An 18,185-nucleotide genomic window follows, 5' to 3' on the forward strand; every position below is an offset into this window, starting at 1 on the left:
ACATAAAATTAAAAGTAAGTTTAGTTAAGGTCCTAGCTAAACAAACATAAATTCATTTGTGTCACAACACGCATTCATTCCCTGCATTCATTCCTGCATTCATTCTTGCATTCATTCTGCATTCATTCCTGCATTCATTCCTGCATTCATTCTGCATTCATTCCTGCATTCATTCCTGCATTCATTCTTGCATTCATTCATGCATTCATTCATGCAGTCATTCATGCATTCATTCCTGCATTCATTCCTGCATTCATTCCTGCATTCTTCCCTGCATTCATTCCTGCATTCATTCCTGCATTCATTCCTGCATTCATTCTTGCATTCATTCTGCATTCATTCTGCATTCATTCTGCATTCATTCTGCATTCATTCCTGCATTCATTCTGCATTCATTCTGCATTCATTCCTGCATTCATTCTTGCATTCATTCATGCATTCATTCATCAGTCATTCATGCATTCAATCATATTCATAATCATTGCTGTTCTTCATGTTCTTGCTAACAAGAAATTTATGATAGTCCAGTCAAAATGTGAATGGACCCGCCACTAATTGCAAGAGAAACGAAGTAATACTTTTCTGAGACCTTGATGTCTACTAAATATCTGCCCAAAATTATACTTAAATATATTGAGTGGAACATGGTTTTTCAGGTCCTTTCCGATTTGGGAACTTTTCGGACGACCGCAATGTTTGGAAATTAATTATATGACAATATCACTCTTAATAATACACCAAATCAACTCTAAATTATTTATTTAACCATGTTTGAATACACTACCACAACTATTTGAACCCAATGTCCTTCTGTCCGTTCACAATATTTAACACGTCACCGTCTCTTCCATGGTCACTATCATCAGCATCCTCGAAAACGTCCACCGATTCGTCTGCATTTGCACAAATACCTCTGCACTCCCTACATGCAAATGTGCAAGGCAGCCCAAGTTTCCGACAACCACAACGTTTATCACTGCAACCACCCTTGCAAGAACACCTAACCAGCTTTAGGAGATAGTCTGGTGCTGCAGCGAGGTCAGAATGCATAGGGATCATCCTGGTGTCCATGATCCTCCATCCCCAGTCAAGCGGGTTGAGTTTGTGTCCTTTCCACTCCTGAACCTGTTGGAATACCCGTAGGCTGTGATATTTGGAAGCTGAGCTCGTGGGCGGAAGTACCCGTGGGTGCAACGATGTTTTGTTTGTTGTCACCTTAGCATGAAATTTTGCTACCCTCAATTCGTTCAAATTGTCTGATGGTTTGCCTCCGTACACACAAACCATTGCTCTGTCTCCTGCAGCAATGACCTCATCCTGTGTTGACTCTTTATTGCCGAAAATTAGGGCCTCTTGCTGGAACATTTCATTGTCCTTGAACAGTTTGAGTCCAGTGCCTTTGCCGATCCCAAAGACCCTTGATGTCGTGTCGCATCCCAGGTACGCATGGATGAAGAGAATGTTTTCACAGACAGTATCACCCAGAGCCTCTCTGACTTTGCCAATGTCCAAGTATTGTCTTGGATTCAATGAACCCTTTTTCGGCTCCGACATTAAGTAGAGAGTGTGCGCAGTATTCTTGCGAAAATAGTAGCACAGTAGTATCAACAAGTCAGTGTCTTCGCCAACAACAACAGTGTTGGATTTTGAAGAGCTACAAACTGCAGTTGTTGCTATGAGTAGGTCCGCATCCCCACTCGCATGAAGCACTTCACAATGAGATTCTTCCAGTTTCTTACCAAGAATGTCTATGAATTGTTGCTTGTTCTCCTTGTTCCGAAGAAACTCTTCCTTCTTGACAGAAAGCGTCATAGTTTGAGAAAAAGATACCTTCACTGATGGTCACTCACCCCTTTTCTGATGGGCACAGTCTTTCGTTGAGACCTTCACGATAGCCATCAAACACGACGATAGCATGCCCGTAATGCCTACTAACATATTTCAGGTAGCGGTCAAGAATATCCTTGTACTGTTCACCTGACTGCCACGGTATGCGCTGCAATAGGGCACCGCCATCGAGTACGTATTGTATATCGGACGGTTGTGCAGTATCGGCAGGTGCCAAGGATTTGATTGCTGAGGCTAACGCTGGCTTATTGGCGGACAGCAAGGCATATTTGGTCTCGAACAAAGATGGAGGATATGTGCATAACTCACAAAGGAGTGCTTTGGATAAGTCTCCTACTTCAGTGCCAGCGATCACAAGTCTCTGGAAGAGTAACTGAGGGTCGATATTGATGTCTCCGTCTGGTGTCTTCATTGCAGACTCTGAGTCCATAGTTATGGCTTGACCCTTCTTCTTGAAGCTGTATTCAAGCACACGTTTACCACTCATCTGGCCCAAGAGCCTTTCTCCCACAGTTTTCGCCTCATCAACATTCACCGTTGTCTGGGCAACTATACCAGTGAAAATGTTGTGAAGAGTATCGTCGTCTTGAAAGGGATCCCTCTCATGAAGAAACGCAAGCATTTTCTGGGTATCAGCTACATCATTCTTCTGTCTAGACTTTGATCGATCCTTGTGCTGTTCACTTGTCACATACATCACATCAGTGAGGTGTTGGAGGGTGTTGTTCACCTCTGCAAAGAAAGGACTAGCCATGACCCAGACTGAGCATTGTGTCTCTGTCATCAGAAACAGATTTGACCAGACGCCACCAGGATTTGGAAGAGGGAGACAGATAAGAGAGTTCTGTCCTGAGAACGGAGAGATATTGTTTCCTGGCTCTCCTGAGGGTGGACAGTGGACACCCACTTGTTTCGGGCTTTGTGAAAGGAAATGAGATTTCCTTCCGTTGGATTTGCTTTCCAGGAGTCGAAAGCAAGTTGTTTCTGGGCAATAGCCTCACCACAAGATTCCGTGTACCATGGACGGGAGAGGAAGGGTATGACAACTGAAGACGAGATGGGATAAATCCATGCATGAGAGAGAGCAGTTTACTTTGGAAGAATTCCCAGGATGAGTTGATGTCAGAGGCGGTAGAGATGGGAGACCAGTCCAGATGATTGATGGCTGCTTGAAGACCATGCCAGTTGGCCTGAGTGAAATGCCAGACTCGTCGACGCTGAGGAGGCTCTCTGAGAATGGTCAGAGAGATGTCCACTTTAACAAGCACATGATCAGATGAGCCGATTGGAGCAGAAGAAGAGCAGCAGACATTTTCAGGGAAGTTAGTCATAACCAAGTCCAGAAGAGAAGATGCTCCGTTGATTGAGATCCGGGTCGGGAAATTGACAGATTGTGTCAGTCCCAGTGAGTCACAGAAGTCCTTTGCTGAAGAGCCATGGCTGGTGAGAGAAGTACCCACACCCAGCCAACTGGCATGGTGACAATTGAAATCACCACATATGAGGAAGAGAGAGTTGGGATGGGTAGATAGAAGTTGGTCCATGTTATCAGACAGCGAGATGTAGATGGAGTCATCACTGTTTGGTGGACAGTACAACACACATATGAACAAAAGGTGGGAGCGAAGGGGAAGCCGTAGCCAAAGGTATTCCTGGGGGTGAGGTGGAGAGAGGGCAGTGCAGGGCGAGTGAGGAAGAGAGTTTTTTATAAAGATAGCAACCGCCCCTCCAGGACGAGGCTCAGGTCTATCATACTGGAGGAGGGAGTAACCTGGGAGAGATACCAAGGAATCAGAGACATCATGAAGGAGGAAAGTTTCTGTTAAGCAGATCACGTCCGGTTTGTCAGAAGCAACCTGTATGGAGAGATCAGTCAAGTTTGAGCGAAGGCCCCGGATGTTTGAGGTCCATACTGTTAAAGAAGAGGAAGGGGGAGCATCGGATACAGAACAGGGGGGGGGGGGGAGCGGTAGGGTATGATGTGGAAAAGGAGGAAGAGGTAGGGAGAGCTGTTGAAGGTGTGTCAGAGATTTCAGAACAGCTTGGAGAAAGGGAAGAATGGGGCGGACAAAAGGTTTGATGGTGATTGGGTGAGGCGCAGTGAGGTGTTGTTTGAGGAGGGGGAAGAGTGAGGCAGAAGGTTGAGGGAGATGAAGGTGAGAGTTGGAAGGGGGAAGAAGTGGGGAGGACGCTTTGAGGAGGAGGGGTGAGAGGGGAGTCTAGGAGGGGAGGAGTGAGGGAGGGTCTCAGAGGGGAGGGGTGTGGGGGGAGTTTAGGAGGGAAGGGGCAAGGAGGGAGATCTGAAAGGGATGGGTGATGGGGAAGATTTGGAGGGGAGGGGCAAGGGGGAAGATTTGAAAGGGATGGGTGATGGGGAAGATTTGGAGGGGAGGGGTGAGATTGGATTTTGAAAAATGTACAATTAATGGGAAACGAACATTTCTTGCAAAATGAGTTTCTTGCGACCTTCGAGTCAAAAATACGTTTGAGGATGCTGAAGGATGGGTGGAGTTCTGGAGAGTTTAGGGAATGAATGAAAGAGGCACTGTAGCTGTAAGAGATGGAATTTTTTTTTGGAATAAATAGATTTGGTGAGCAAGTCGAAAGCATCCTTTTATAGAACAAGAAGAAAAAGGTGTTATAGAATATGACAGAATACCATTCTTCAGGGGACAGATGAAACATTTTTTAATGACGTGAACACGTGATCACGAACAACGTGGTCAAAGAACGAACGAACAAATAAGAACGAAATGGATAAGAACAGAGAAGGGAATATATTTTTTTTGTTTTTTTTTTGTTTTTTTTGAGTTGGGATGAAAACAGAGACAGAGACCGAATGTGGAACGTGAAAAATAGAGACCGAAAGGAATTGCGAGCGCAATCGAAGAAACTGCTGAGACAGAAACAAAGCCTCAAGCCAAGGTCAGACACGGTAGCCTCCTACTACTACACGAGGCGTCAGAATATGCGACACAAACTGTACGGATACCGACGATTCTGTACACAGTTATGAAAAACCAACACCAAGAATACTATTAGAGACACACCAATAGTTACATACACACCGAAAGAAAGATAAAGTTTCGACCTGTGGTAAAGCCGGTATTACGACAAAAACACAATTGTGAAAAGTTACTTATTAACTTCGAAAGCGTGCGCGCATGCACAGCTTTGAAGAGACGTGACGTCACGTGACTTCCCGAGATGAGAAGAGACGTGAAGAGACTTTGAAGAGATTTAAAACGTTAGACAAGTGGTCGATGTTCGGGGAAGTTAGGGGGAGAAGAGAAAATCTAAGAAATAAGCAATACAGCGAAGGAAAGAACTTAAATTCGCAGAACACCTATGAACACCGATGGGCCGAGATAAACTAGGCCGCGCACGCGGTGGGACAGAAAAGGGTTAAATTATACAAAAGTTTGCAGGAATTGCGAATCAACAGCAACTGGAAAACACCCAGCAACACATGCACAATAAAAAACGAGTAGAAATTGACGAATACACGAATGGAAAAAATACTTTAACTTTTGCTGCCGCCCAGAGGTCGAACACGCTTCCTTGCTCCAGGGACCGGAAACGGAAGTCTTGGACCGTTCAGCCTTGGACCTGACACATTGACACGTAGCACGGAGTTTAAACTGTAAAACGTGGTTCTGAAAGTTGCTTTTCGTGATCTCACGAGTTTGTTGTATTATAATTTACTAGCAGAAGTAGGGTTGTCGGGGGGGGGGGGGGGGAGGGGGGGAGGTGGGGAAGGGGGGGTGGGGAAGGGGGGGGAGGTGGGGAAGGGGGGGGAGGTGGGGAAGGGGGGGGTGAAGGGGAGGGGGGAGGCAGGAGAGGAAGGGGGTTCATATATATGCTGGTGGGTGAATGGGGTGAATGTGGCGTTCATCACGTTTCTGAGGTAAGTGTGATGCTGATCAGGAAGAAGATGAAGCCGTGCTACCACCTTCGTGCACTTCCGGAATTGTTTGATTTATTTGTATTCCAATGTCTGGTGATTGTTTTTTATTTATTTATGCGAATGTATACTTGTATATAACTGTCATTAATTTTAAAAGGCTTTGGCACTATCGAGCGATTTTTTTTTTTTTTTAACTCCAAAAAAACTATATTTTTTCAATTTGTTTTTTTTTTTTGCCTACAACACTTCCCAGCACTCACTGATGAACCTCTGAAAGTTTGATGAAGATCCGTTCAGCCATCTCTGAGAAAAATGGCGACAAACAGACAGACAGACACACACACAGACAGACATCTCTCTTCTATAGTAGAAGATATACAATACAACCAAATGGAGCATTACGTTGTTCATGACAATATGCTTCCAACAGGTATTCTGTTGCAGGTTTGCTGGAAAACAAAATACGAGCCTTTGCACATTGTACACCATTTTAAAATTCGGGTTGAATCTGGTCCTCCAGCCTTTATAATCCCTTCCCTAAGCCCTCAATTTAATTTTGTCCAAGTTCAGGCATACATTCCACATGAAGAAGGCTATAGTGATTGGGGCTTGGGCTTTCAAGTGAGTTGTATGACAAAACATAGCCTGACAAATCTTCGAAGGCTCAACACATTCCCAAAAGATATTCACTCCATTTTTCCTTATCATTTTCCCTTTCATTTCATGAAGTTTCAATGTAATTTTCAATATATTTTTTAATAAAGCTGAAGTTTTGTATCACAGCTCATATGTTTAGATAATTATTTTTAAATACGATACAACGTTAAAATCATTTAATGAAAATTTGGTAGTAAAAATCAGTTGTGCGTTGAATGTTGAATAACTTGATGCGCATGAGTTTCAAAACTTTACAATTTTTTTCTTGCATTTTCAGGAGCTGCAGAATCTGGCACAACGGCATCCCAACATTGAAATCATCAAACTGGGTGAGAATGAACAAGTACATTTCAGGGCCGCACACATTAGATGAGCATTTAATAATTCTCGTTTATAAAAACCCATTTGGGAGCATGTTGTGGTTGTGCTAAATTTAAAATTGGTTGAAGCGTTTCAAAAAAAAACAATGAAAATATTTGAAAACCTTTGTATTGAAACACCTAGAGGGCTGGAAATTTTCTGGGATTAAGTAGGTGTTCCCAGAAGCTTGCAAATTCTTAGTTAAGTGGGATTGTCTGAGTATTTGATGTGATTGCAAATGCCAATCTACAAAAACCTGACCCATGATAATAACTAGAACGGCACTCGGTAGAGCGCACACTTCCGCCAGGCTGACCAGTTTACGTTTTGTATCCCACTGATAGGCCGGATCTGGATTTGGACCTGAACCAAAATTTAATCGGCTTGTTCTCATCACCTAACCAACTCGTCCACCAAGTTTAGTCATATCTCGTCCATAACGTTTTAAATATCATGTTATACATCGCTTTTCGCCCGATCTCTCAACGGTGAAGAATGACTTTAAAAAATTTTTATCGTCTCTGAATCCATATTCAGATCTTCACCAAAATCGAATCGATTCGTCCTTGTCACACACCCAATCGGTCCACCAAGTTTTGTCTAAATCCGTCCATAACTTTTTGAGATAGTGTGCTACGTATCAGATTTCACTCCATCAGCCAATGGTGAAGAATCACTTTAAAATTCTCTGATCCGGATTCGAATCTTCACCAAAACTGAATTAATTATTCTTTCTCACATATGCAATCGGTCCACCAAGTTTCGTCCAAAACCGTCCACAACCTTTTGAGATATCCTGCTATGTATCGTTTTTGGCCCTATCTCACAATGATGAAGAATCACTTAAAAATTACACTAGCTGGATCTGAATCCGGATCTTCACCAAAATCTAATAATTTCATCCTTGTCACACACGCTAGATCTCTGCCAAATCTCGTCCGAATCCGTCCACAACTTTGAGATATCTTGTTCAAATACAAACAAACAGACAGACAAGAGTGAAAACATAACCTCCATCCACCTTCCGTGGTGGAGGTAAAAAAAAAAAAAGTTGACCAACAAATGCAGGAGAATGATATTGTTACAGACCGCGGATAAGATGTTAATTTGCCGAGCGGATGGCGCCGCGGCCCGAACCGTTAACAATGACTAGACCCGATTCTGAACGTTGGCCAAATCGTGCCACAGATATTCAATTTGGAAAAGACAAAGACGACGTGGATGTGAAGAAGAAGAAGACAAAGCGGGTTTGAAATACGAATATAATTTATTACTATTTACAGGACCAAAGAAACCAAGGAAGAAGGAAAGATAATAAAATAAAGACAGAAAGAGGGACGGACAAGAAAGACACAGTGAAAACTCTAGCTTACCTATTCAGTCTTAATTAATACCCCAGGACAAGACACACAAAACGGACTACGAGCAAACTCACACGAGGGATGATGACAGGAATGGCAGGAGGTGGGTGGCTGGAGGGGGAGGAAGGCACGGAGCTGGCTGGAGCTTGATCCCGCACGGGACGTCGGGCTGGACCTCGACGGCCGCCGATGCCACCGATCCTGTGGTGTGCGCGGGGTAACGGGTCGGAGCTGCCTGGTGGAGCCAACGCTGCTGGTGGGGGGTCTGGCGTGACGGGTTCTCTCTCCCTCTCTCACAAACTCGCAGGACTCTCTTCAGGCTTGTCTGTGATCTGATCTCCTCCCTCCTCGACTCTCTTGGGGGGCGTCTCCCGCGGGTTATATAAGCCCCACCCTTGACCCTTTTGCGAACCTCCCCCAAACGTTCTCTCTCCGCCCTCTAAAGCCAACCCCTCGTTCTGGGTTGGTCGGGAAGGGCTGGTTCACTCCTCCCCTCTATGATGAGGTGGAGACGTGCCTTTCTTCCCCGACCTTACCTCGTGGCTAATGGTGGTTTTGGGGTGATTCGAGCTAGCCCCAGCCAAAGGGCAGCAATGGCGAATGAAGAAAACCACCCAGATGCAGTTGGCAATTGCAGCAAACCTGGCAAACCTGGCACTTTGAAGATGCCATGTCGGAGGGATCTACCTTATTTAATGCAGTGCAATGGAGTGTCAAATTAATGGAAGACAAGGCCTTACCCTACTACACAGAATAAGGAAATAACTGTCAACAAGGAGGAAATCTATTATTGGCTACGTGGGTGCTTGTGAAATAACTACAGGCACGACCTTTGACCTTTATACACAACTGGAGGAAGGAGGGTTCACAACAAAACAATTAAAAAAACACAATCCTCATATCCACAACACTGCACCCTCCTCCTCTTAGGCACGTCCCGGGCCTATTACCTTTACTTTTAGTGTGGCACGTAGGTGTAGTTCCCTCTACATTTAACCTGACCCTGAGTGTGACAGTTTTAAAACATAAATAAATATGTCCCGCTGCTCCATTGCACCCTACCTAACAGACTCACGCCCACAGCTAACCGAATTGCGGAATTGTCTTCAAACTATACATTTACGGTGGGGGCGCATTATTTACAATGACTCTACTTTTATTTACAATCCTAACCCAGGACCTGTGATTGTTCTTTTGGGGGAGGGGAGACAGTCTGCCCTGCATCGATGCACCATGAAGCACCCAACAATGCACCAAAGCACCCTCAAGCACCAATCGGTGCACAGTCACCACAGTTCAATAAAAATAAAAACAACAAACCCCAGTGCTGGTCTTCCTCTTCGGCCCCCTCTGCTGGCTAATGCTCTCTTCCTGATGTTGTCATCTTCTTTGCTGGCGGCCTATTTGGATTAAAATAAAATGCACCCAACGTGTCCATTTTTATTTATTTATGGCCCACAGGGCCGACTAGTGTGGTTCACCTGTGGGGCATAGGTGCCCTGTGACCAAGGTCCGCCAGCAAGATCTCGGGCCTTCATGGCCGGTTCCAGCAGAGGGGCCATGCCCCAACCCATGGGGTCCATCAGTGGTGCTCAGCCACAGACATGTGGTCCATAAGGTGGTGCATCTATGCAGACAGCTGTGGTTGCGAGAGGTTCGGGCGCCCAATGGCGGACTCTCGCACGCTCCCCTCGGCGCCCCGTGGCGCACAGTCCTCGTGTGGGAGACAAGGGGGGGGGGGGGGGAAAGACAGGTGAGTGAGGGGTAAGGTCACAAGGGTACACATCAATAATGGCAATGCAAGGCGAGGTGCGTATGGAGACGGAGCGGAGAAAAGCTCGTCCCTACCGTACGTCACCCCCCCCTGCCACCTACTCTACCCTTGCCCTTACCCCATATTTACAACAATCTACACATTTACAAATTCGTCACTACTGTCACGTCTCCCCATATCTCTCCTATACCAAATTCGTCACCACAATCCCTCTAACCAAAATTTGCCATCACCCAATTCATCATCAATCCTCATAAGGAGGGAGAGATGGAACATCAAGCACAATGTCACACCCACGTCATGATGCGTCTCACATTCCAAACATTTGCACAATAAAAATAATAAAAACATGGCATGGTGTGGAGGTACGTCATCCCAGGTGAGTGGATGCAGATGGTGCGAGGAGATCTTAATCCTAACTATCCTCTAAATGACATTAACACACTTTACACTACCCGTGGTCTTTCCCTGCCAATCCATTGGCCAACTTACACTATGGGTTCTAAAAACCAATTCCCATTGACCAAACTGTGGTGCTTCCTCAATTTGGGGTCTCACTCCCCCGATGCAACTCCCTGTGCCCTTGCACAATTTCCGGGCTGGGTCGTGTAGCTCTCCCAGCAGGTCTACCCACCTGCACACCTCCACCACTGTAGTTGCCACCCGAGCTTACCTAGCTCCTCACCCTAACCTATCTAACTGGGGAAGGCCCCTCCTGGCTCTGTCACCCCTCGGTGCCCTCTGGCACTGGGCTACCCGGGTCCGTCCTCCGGATCCTCGGGCCCCATCCACAACTCTAACGGCTCCCAGAGCCCACCTGCGGCCTCACCTGGCCGACATCCTCACAGTGGTGGAGTGCTCATTTAACTACACACACACTAACAGGCTACACGCCCAGCCATTTCCACGACACTAATGCACCCATCACTACACTCCTGTGCAACTACCCACACCACAGATGCCAATATCCAACCACAATTTACCTGTACCCTCTACCTAACTCTTACACTACCCTCCCTGGGTATTTGTGATGGGGTCCATCCTCCTTTCCCCCATCCACACCTTCGCACCATCCACTCCACTCCACAGTTTCCACCATACTCACTCCACGACCATCCATTCCAATACTCCATATACTCCAGACCATTTATTCCATACACCTGTTGTTGCACACCTGTGCAATCACACCTGGTGCCACCTGCACCCTCCTTCCTTCCTGGACCATTTGGTCAGCACAACTCACATCACTATCACTCACTCATACACTGCTCCATCCACCTGTTCAGTTGCACACCTGTGCAATCTCACTACAACTCACACTCACAATCATTTACTCATACCCTGCTCAATACACTTCCAATCCTCAAACACACGGCATCATCTCATCTAACTACTCCCCTCTGAAACTCGCGCTTCCCAGTCGTCCCTTACTTTATTGCGCTCCCTCGTCATTATAATCCAAACTAATCTACCTGCGTCCCCACTACAGGTATCATTGTCACTACCTAAACCTTACCGTTACCTATTGTCAATCTCTAGGTCCCTACACACTATATCCTAACCCTCCCGGGCTAGTTTTCACTGCCATAAACCCCATAACTAGTGCTCCTTTGCCCCCGCTGTGAGAGAATGCAGAGTTGCCATCCCACCACATCGGGTATCTCTCACTACCAATTTGACACATCAAATTTCAACCAATCAAAAATTTTCCAATTACTGCCAATTCTATTCACTTTTCTAAATTTCGGATCAAAAACACTATCATCATCATCACAGTCTACTCACTAGTGCCTCTCGGTGCGCAAATTCATTTCCAAAGCTCGCCTTCGTAAAGCCGAGCAATGAATGCGGGTTGCTTGGTGCCGGCGGCTGGATCCGTCCGGCACTCGGTGCAGGGAAGGAGGTTTACCCGGGCCGAGATCCCACGCACCATCTTGGCACAGAGCCGTCCAATGGCCCGATCTCGCCCTGCCGGAACGCCTCAACAAAAAGGGGTCGCCATGACGACCCTTCCTACCGGGCCGCCCGCTCCGCCTAGCGGAGCACGGACGTGGCCGTTCAGAGCGAGGCCCGGCGTGGATCCCGCACGGCGGTTCTTTTGAAACTGCCGCGGTCACAATCCCCGCGGATCCCCGCGGCACGCAAAGCTGCCTGGCACGCACCGAAGGCCCGCTTCGGCTATAAGTCGCTCTAACCGCTAACCCGGTTAGCGTCGATGCTCCACTCGCATGCTTACACCCCGCAGCCCGTTCTTTGCTCACACATCCAGCCGTTCCCATGCTCCTAGTCATTGCACCTTCTCTTACACACCCAGGTACACTCATTCCGCTCACAGACTTGGTCACACACCTGACCACCGCACACCTCTGCACACACTCGTCGTTCGCACACCTCACCAACACACCTCTTCGTGCTCCCTCCTCAGTCACCTCCTCTGTGACAACCACAGGTGTGCACTCGCTTGCACACCCAATCACGTGCCTCACTACCAACTCAAGTGTGCATTCCCATATGCGCTCTACCATTCCAGGTGTGCATCCTTCCATTCCAGGTGTACATCCTCTCTCACCTGCCACAACCAACTCACGCTCCGTGTCACTCTCACTATTTTTACCACCACACTCGGTCGCGCATTCACCCTCATTCTCGACCGCGCACTCTGTCCTTATGCACCCGTCCGTTACACACCTTTCTCGCGCATCCTTTTGCGCACACTCTCCCGTTACACCCTCCGTAACACTCACCACAGGTGTGCACTCTCTCGTTACATCCTCTGTAACACTCCCCATCCCGCGCTTCCATGTGCCCCCTCGCACACGCGCTATGACCAACTCACTCTCGACAGCACACTCACTCCTCATGCACCTGTCCGTTACACACCTTTCTCACGCATCCTCTTGTGCACACTCTCCCGTTACACCCTCCGTAACACTCACCACAGGTGTGCATTCTCCCGTTACATCCCTTGTAACATTCCCCACTACGCGCCTCCAAGTGCCCCCTTGCACACGCGCTACGACCAACTCACTCTCGACAGCACACTCACTCCTCGGTGCGCACTTTTTCCTCACACACCCCAGAGTCGGACATTCTCGCACACCTCCTCTGTCGCACTCCGTACCTGTCGCACACTTTACCAGCGGCCTCTCACGAACACCCGGGTCCAAACCAACCCCCAAACCGACTGAAGCTCCCCTCACACCATATACATTTCCGCGTATATCGCCACTCACCTCGGTACCTCATCATCGCACCTCCTTCGCCACCTGCAAACTCCTTATCTGGTTAGCAAGCACACCATCACGATTTGAGCACCGACCTTGCACATATTCCATTACTTCCTCCTTTATCTCCCTCTTAGTTTCCCTCCGTCTCTTCTTAATTTCACTCGCCCCCTCTTCCACTTCCTCTAACTTTTGCTTCACCTCTTTTATTTCCCGGTGCGTCTCCTCAATTCCGTCCTCTAATGCCACCTTGACCGTTTCTATGTGCGTCCTCACCTCCCGGTCCTTTGTCTCCATTGCCTCCATCACCTCATCCAACCTCGTTGTCAGTCCCTCACGTACCATCTGACATTCCCTCTTCGTCGCTATCAAGTCATTTTTTAGTTCTTTTTGTGTCGCCTTTAACCCTCCTAGTACCGCAGTGTTCCTTTGTACCTGCTCCACTAACTCCGTCTGTCCCACCGTCAGCTGTTCCACCTCCTGCATCAGGTCCTCTATGCCCCCTTGTAACTTTGCCGTATTATTCCTCACCTCTTTCTCCATATGCTTCTCACCTCGCTTTATCTCCTCGCGTACCCCCGAGACCTCCTCGCTTACACCTCGTCTTATTTCCTCCTTCATCTCCTCCATTTCTTTTGTAGATGCCACCCTCATCTGTTCCAATTCATTCCTCTGAGCATCCAATTTACCTTCTAACCCGATTTTCACCTCCTCTATCTGGTTCCCCATCCGTTTGATTTCCCGGGCGGATTGCTCCCCTATTTCCCGCAATTTGCCTTCCATCTCATCTTCTAGCCCCGTTAACCCATTCTTTACCTCTTTTATCCCGTTGTCTAACCCTTCAAATTTATTGTCCAACCCCTTAAAATTATTGTCTAACCCTTCAAATTTCTTGTCTAAACCCTCAAATTTATTTCCCATATTGTTTAACCCGTCTCTCAATTTAGCTTCTACCCCCCGATTTGATTTCCTAGTCGCTCCCCCATTCTGTTTTCCATTTTCTCACTATCAGCCCTCATTCTGTTTTCCAAACCTCAAATTTGGTTTCCCATACTCATCTGTACAGCTGCCTGCAGCTGCGCGAATGAGGGCCTGCATGTCAATCCCTCCCACTTGTGCAGCGGGCGCGGCCGCCGTAGCCATGTGCGAGGTGCCATTTTGCGCGCCCGCAACCTCGTGCGCGAGGGCGCCATCTTGCGCGCCTGAAACCTCCTCAACCACATCCTCATTATTCTCCTCCATTTCTTCCCTCTGGTCCTGGGTTACCCCTAACCCCTCTTCTAATGCCCCCACCGGCATCCCGCCGCCTTGACTATCCATGGCACGATGTTCAATTTAAGATTTTATAAAACAAATTTCGGCCCACTTGTAATTTGAGCGCACGAAGCGCTTCAGGTCCGTATCTCGCTCCCGGCACCAATTGTTACGGACCGCGGATAAGATGTTAATTTGCCGAGCGGATGGCGCCGCGGCCCGAACCGTTAACAATGACTAGACCCGATTCGGAACGTTGGCCAAAACGTGCCACAGATATTCAATTTGGAAAAGACAAAGACGACGCAGATGTGAAGAAGAAGAAGACAAAGAGGGTTTGAAATACGAATATAATTTATTACTATTTACAGGACCAAAGAAACCAAGGAAGAAGGAAAGATAATAAAATAAAGACAGAAAGAGGGACGGACAAGAAAGACACAGTGAAAACTCTAGCTTACCTATTCAGTCTTAATTAATACCCCAGGACAAGACACACAAAACGGACTATGAGCAAACTCACACGAGGGATGATGACAGGAATGGCAGGAGGTGGGTGGCTGGAGGGGGAGGAAGGCACGGAGCTGGCTGGAGCTTGATCCCGCACAGGACGTCGGGCTGGACCTCGATGGCTGCCGATGCCACCGATCCTGTGGTGTGCGCGGGGTAACGGGTCGGAGCTGCCTGGTGGAGCCAACGCTGCTGGTGGGGGGTCTGGCGTGACGGGTTCTCTCTCCCTCTCTCACAAACTCGCAGGACTCTCTTCAGGCTTGTCTGTGATCTGATCTCCTCCCTCCTCGACTCTCTTTGGGGGCGTCTCCCACGGGTTATATAAGCCCCACCCTTGACCCTTTTGCGAACCTCCCCCAAACGTTCTCTCTCCGCCCTCTAAAGCCTCATTTTCATAAATAGTAGCCATGCCTACCTGTCAATTCGCTGACCGGTTTAATTAAAAGACAACATGTTGCAATTTTTTTTTTTTTTAAATAGTCGAGGCCTGTGGAGGGGCTGGAACATAGAATGGATCAGGATCATCTATGCAACAGAACAAAATGAACAGCATAAGAAGAGGAAGAAACACACAATTGCACGGTTGAGGAAGAAAATGGAGAGACATTTCAAAGATAAGGGATATGTTTAAGAATGAGGTTTAGAGGAGGACAAAGGGGGTGGAAAGATGGATACAAATTGCAAAAGCAAACCCTCATGAAGAAAAATAGGAAAGCTGGAAAGAGGTGGGCTTGGAGAGGGTTAACAGAGGTAGAAAAGATAATAGTTGTGGATGAGGGATGATCTGAGATGGTGGTGAACAGCTGTCTTAAAAACCCAAAGAGAAGAATGAGATTGGCGTGAATATGGAAGTTGATTCCACAGGTGGGAGAAAAGAGGAACGATGGAGTAGAGATGAACAGTGATTTTGGATTTTTGGAGTTTCAGCAGAAGTGGGTTGTTCCCTCACCTTGAGCAGCCTGAAGCTGAGAGTGGGCAGGACGGGAGGGAAGCAAAGAGACGGAGGAATGTACTAACGGGGAGGGGTTTTCCATCATTAATGGAAATGAAGGGGAATGTATTTTTGTATGCACGCAATAGCTTCAAAATTGACTTCTCAGGATTTCTAGACTGGACATACAGAGACAGACTTCATGGGAGGGATGCAAAACGGTTTTCCATTGAAGAAGCTGTGGAGGAAAGTACTGCGTAACCACAGTAGAGGAAAGTGGAGCTGTTGGTACGAGAGGAGGATGAATGAATGAATGAAATGAATGAATGATCGTTTTAAGGGGGCATTATACCATTGAAGGCAAAAAAAAAACTTTTTTTTACAAATATACAAATGCATCAATTAAAATGTTTGTTTCCTAGTATTGTATATATGTACCAAGTTTGAACGTAAATGGACTTGTCATAGAGAAGATATAAGCTGTAAAGTGGTAATTCATCATTTGTATGCATCTGGTTACCATGGTAACCATGCATAATATAATGCTATGTAATGTATACCAATGTAATGTTCATATATCAAGCAACATGTACATATATAGTTTTGCATATTTTCAATCAGGACATTTTATCAAAAAGTGCATTACTGTGATTCAGTGTTGTTTTTACTGTGTTCAGTGTAATGGGGAGCTTATGGGAAGCAGGTACTCAATTTGACGACCTCGGAAGGATGACAGGCTGAGTCAACCCCCCTGGTGTTAATTCAGTGATCGACCAGGATTCGAACCCAGGATCCTAGGATCCCAAGCCGTCACCCTCACGGCTAAGCCAACACCAGGCTCAAGGAAAGGTGGAAAAAAACAAAAAACCTTTAGAGGCCATTTTTCCCCGCAAGTGGGGGTTGGCCTTTTTCGGGGACCGTGGTTGTTGTTGTTTTTTGGTCCCCTTTTTGAAGCAATGTTTTACGGCCGGATGCCCTTCCTGCCGCCAACCCTTTTTGTCACAAACAGGGAATTACCAGTGAACTGGTACTCAATTTGCCGACCTCGGAAGGTAATGACGCAGGCTGAGTCAACCCCTCTGGCGTTAATTCAGTGATTGACCGGGATTCGAACCCAGGATCCTCGGATCCTAAGCCAGCACCCTAGCCGCTAGCCCAACACCAGGCTAAATGTTATCTTGTTATCTTGTTATCTCAAGGAATGGAAAGATGGATGGAAAGATGGAAAGCTCTTTCCATCAGGAGGATGGAAAGACCAAAACGTTTTGGAAAATAAGCGTTGTGAAAAAGAAGTGAAAAGAGATTCTGTTGAAGAATAAGAATGCATCAGCTGTTCCTGACAGAGTAGTAAGGAGAGTGAGGCATTTTAAAGTGCATTAAAAAAGAGGTTTTTTTTCGAATGTTATTAAGAGCTTTTAAAGGAAGAAATGTTTTACTCAAATTCAGATTCAGTTTGGGGATGTTGAAAAAAGGGAAGGGATAGAGAATGAAGGAGGAACATGTGCATGGCAGATTGAGTTTGAAACACAGGAATGAAAATAAGAGGGTAAAGCACAATAAGAGGTGCTGTCCAGGAAACCTAGCTTTGATGAGCTGGAAGGAGGAACTGCTCGAACCAGCGTTACATGTGAAGGCACCCAAAACCGGAGGTGAAATATATTGCATGTCTATCTGTGAGCCCAAACGAGTATGTAAGTTTGTTGTTGTTAGTGTGCCCCTTATACATTTTTATATATTATGATATTGATATGTACCTTTATCATAACTTTAACATTTTTTTTTTATTCCTTCAATAAGTATTATGATAAGTTTGTGTGCTCCTTCCGTGTCCGTCACTTTATTCTAAAGGGTTCCTCCCTCCAAGTTCCAAGTCTTGCTTCTTCCTCCTTCTTCGTGGAAAGATGGGTTTTTTTAATGGGCATTAATTTATTTAAAAGAGGCAATCATGTTATGATTAAATGGACACAATTTTTGTTGCAAGCAGATTATTATGTTTCCTTCCAAGTGAATCGATTATTAGCTTTCTAACTACCTTTTTATTATTCTATGACAGCAGGGACACTTTGGAATAAAACATGATGAACACATGGATGAACACTTCCCCTTTTGCTAATATGACTTTTTTGTGTTCCTATATTTTTAATCAAGATGTTGATGACTGGAGCAGCATTGAAAATGCAGCAAAAAAGGCAGATGAGCTCTGTGGAAAAGGGGGCTTGAACTTGCTTGTCAACAATGCTGGTGTCAATCCCATGGATAGTTTGAAGTCTGGCCTCAATTTCCAGACATCAGACATGGAGCTCGCAGTTCGTACTAATATTCTTGGCCCCATTCAGATGACAAAGGTCAGTGATGTGAA

General features: G+C 46.4%; 1 protein-coding gene across 1 annotated transcript in view; it reads left to right on the top strand.

The window, feature by feature from the left end:
* The window catches only part of LOC137433939 (C-signal-like), a 59,160-nt gene that overhangs the window by 17,854 nt on the left and 23,121 nt on the right, over positions 1 to 18,185 (top strand). Inside the window, exons 2-3 of the mRNA XM_068126446.2 lie at positions 6,690 to 6,741; positions 17,975 to 18,171. Coding sequence (XP_067982547.2) covers positions 6,690 to 6,741; positions 17,975 to 18,171 — 249 coding nt within the window. The remainder of the gene's footprint in view (positions 1 to 6,689; positions 6,742 to 17,974; positions 18,172 to 18,185) is intronic.

This window comes from Myxine glutinosa, chromosome 10 (assembly GCF_964187855.1).
Source record: "Myxine glutinosa chromosome 10, kmMyxGlut1.1, whole genome shotgun sequence".
In the NCBI taxonomy this organism is placed as follows: Eukaryota; Metazoa; Chordata; class Myxini; order Myxiniformes; family Myxinidae; genus Myxine; species Myxine glutinosa.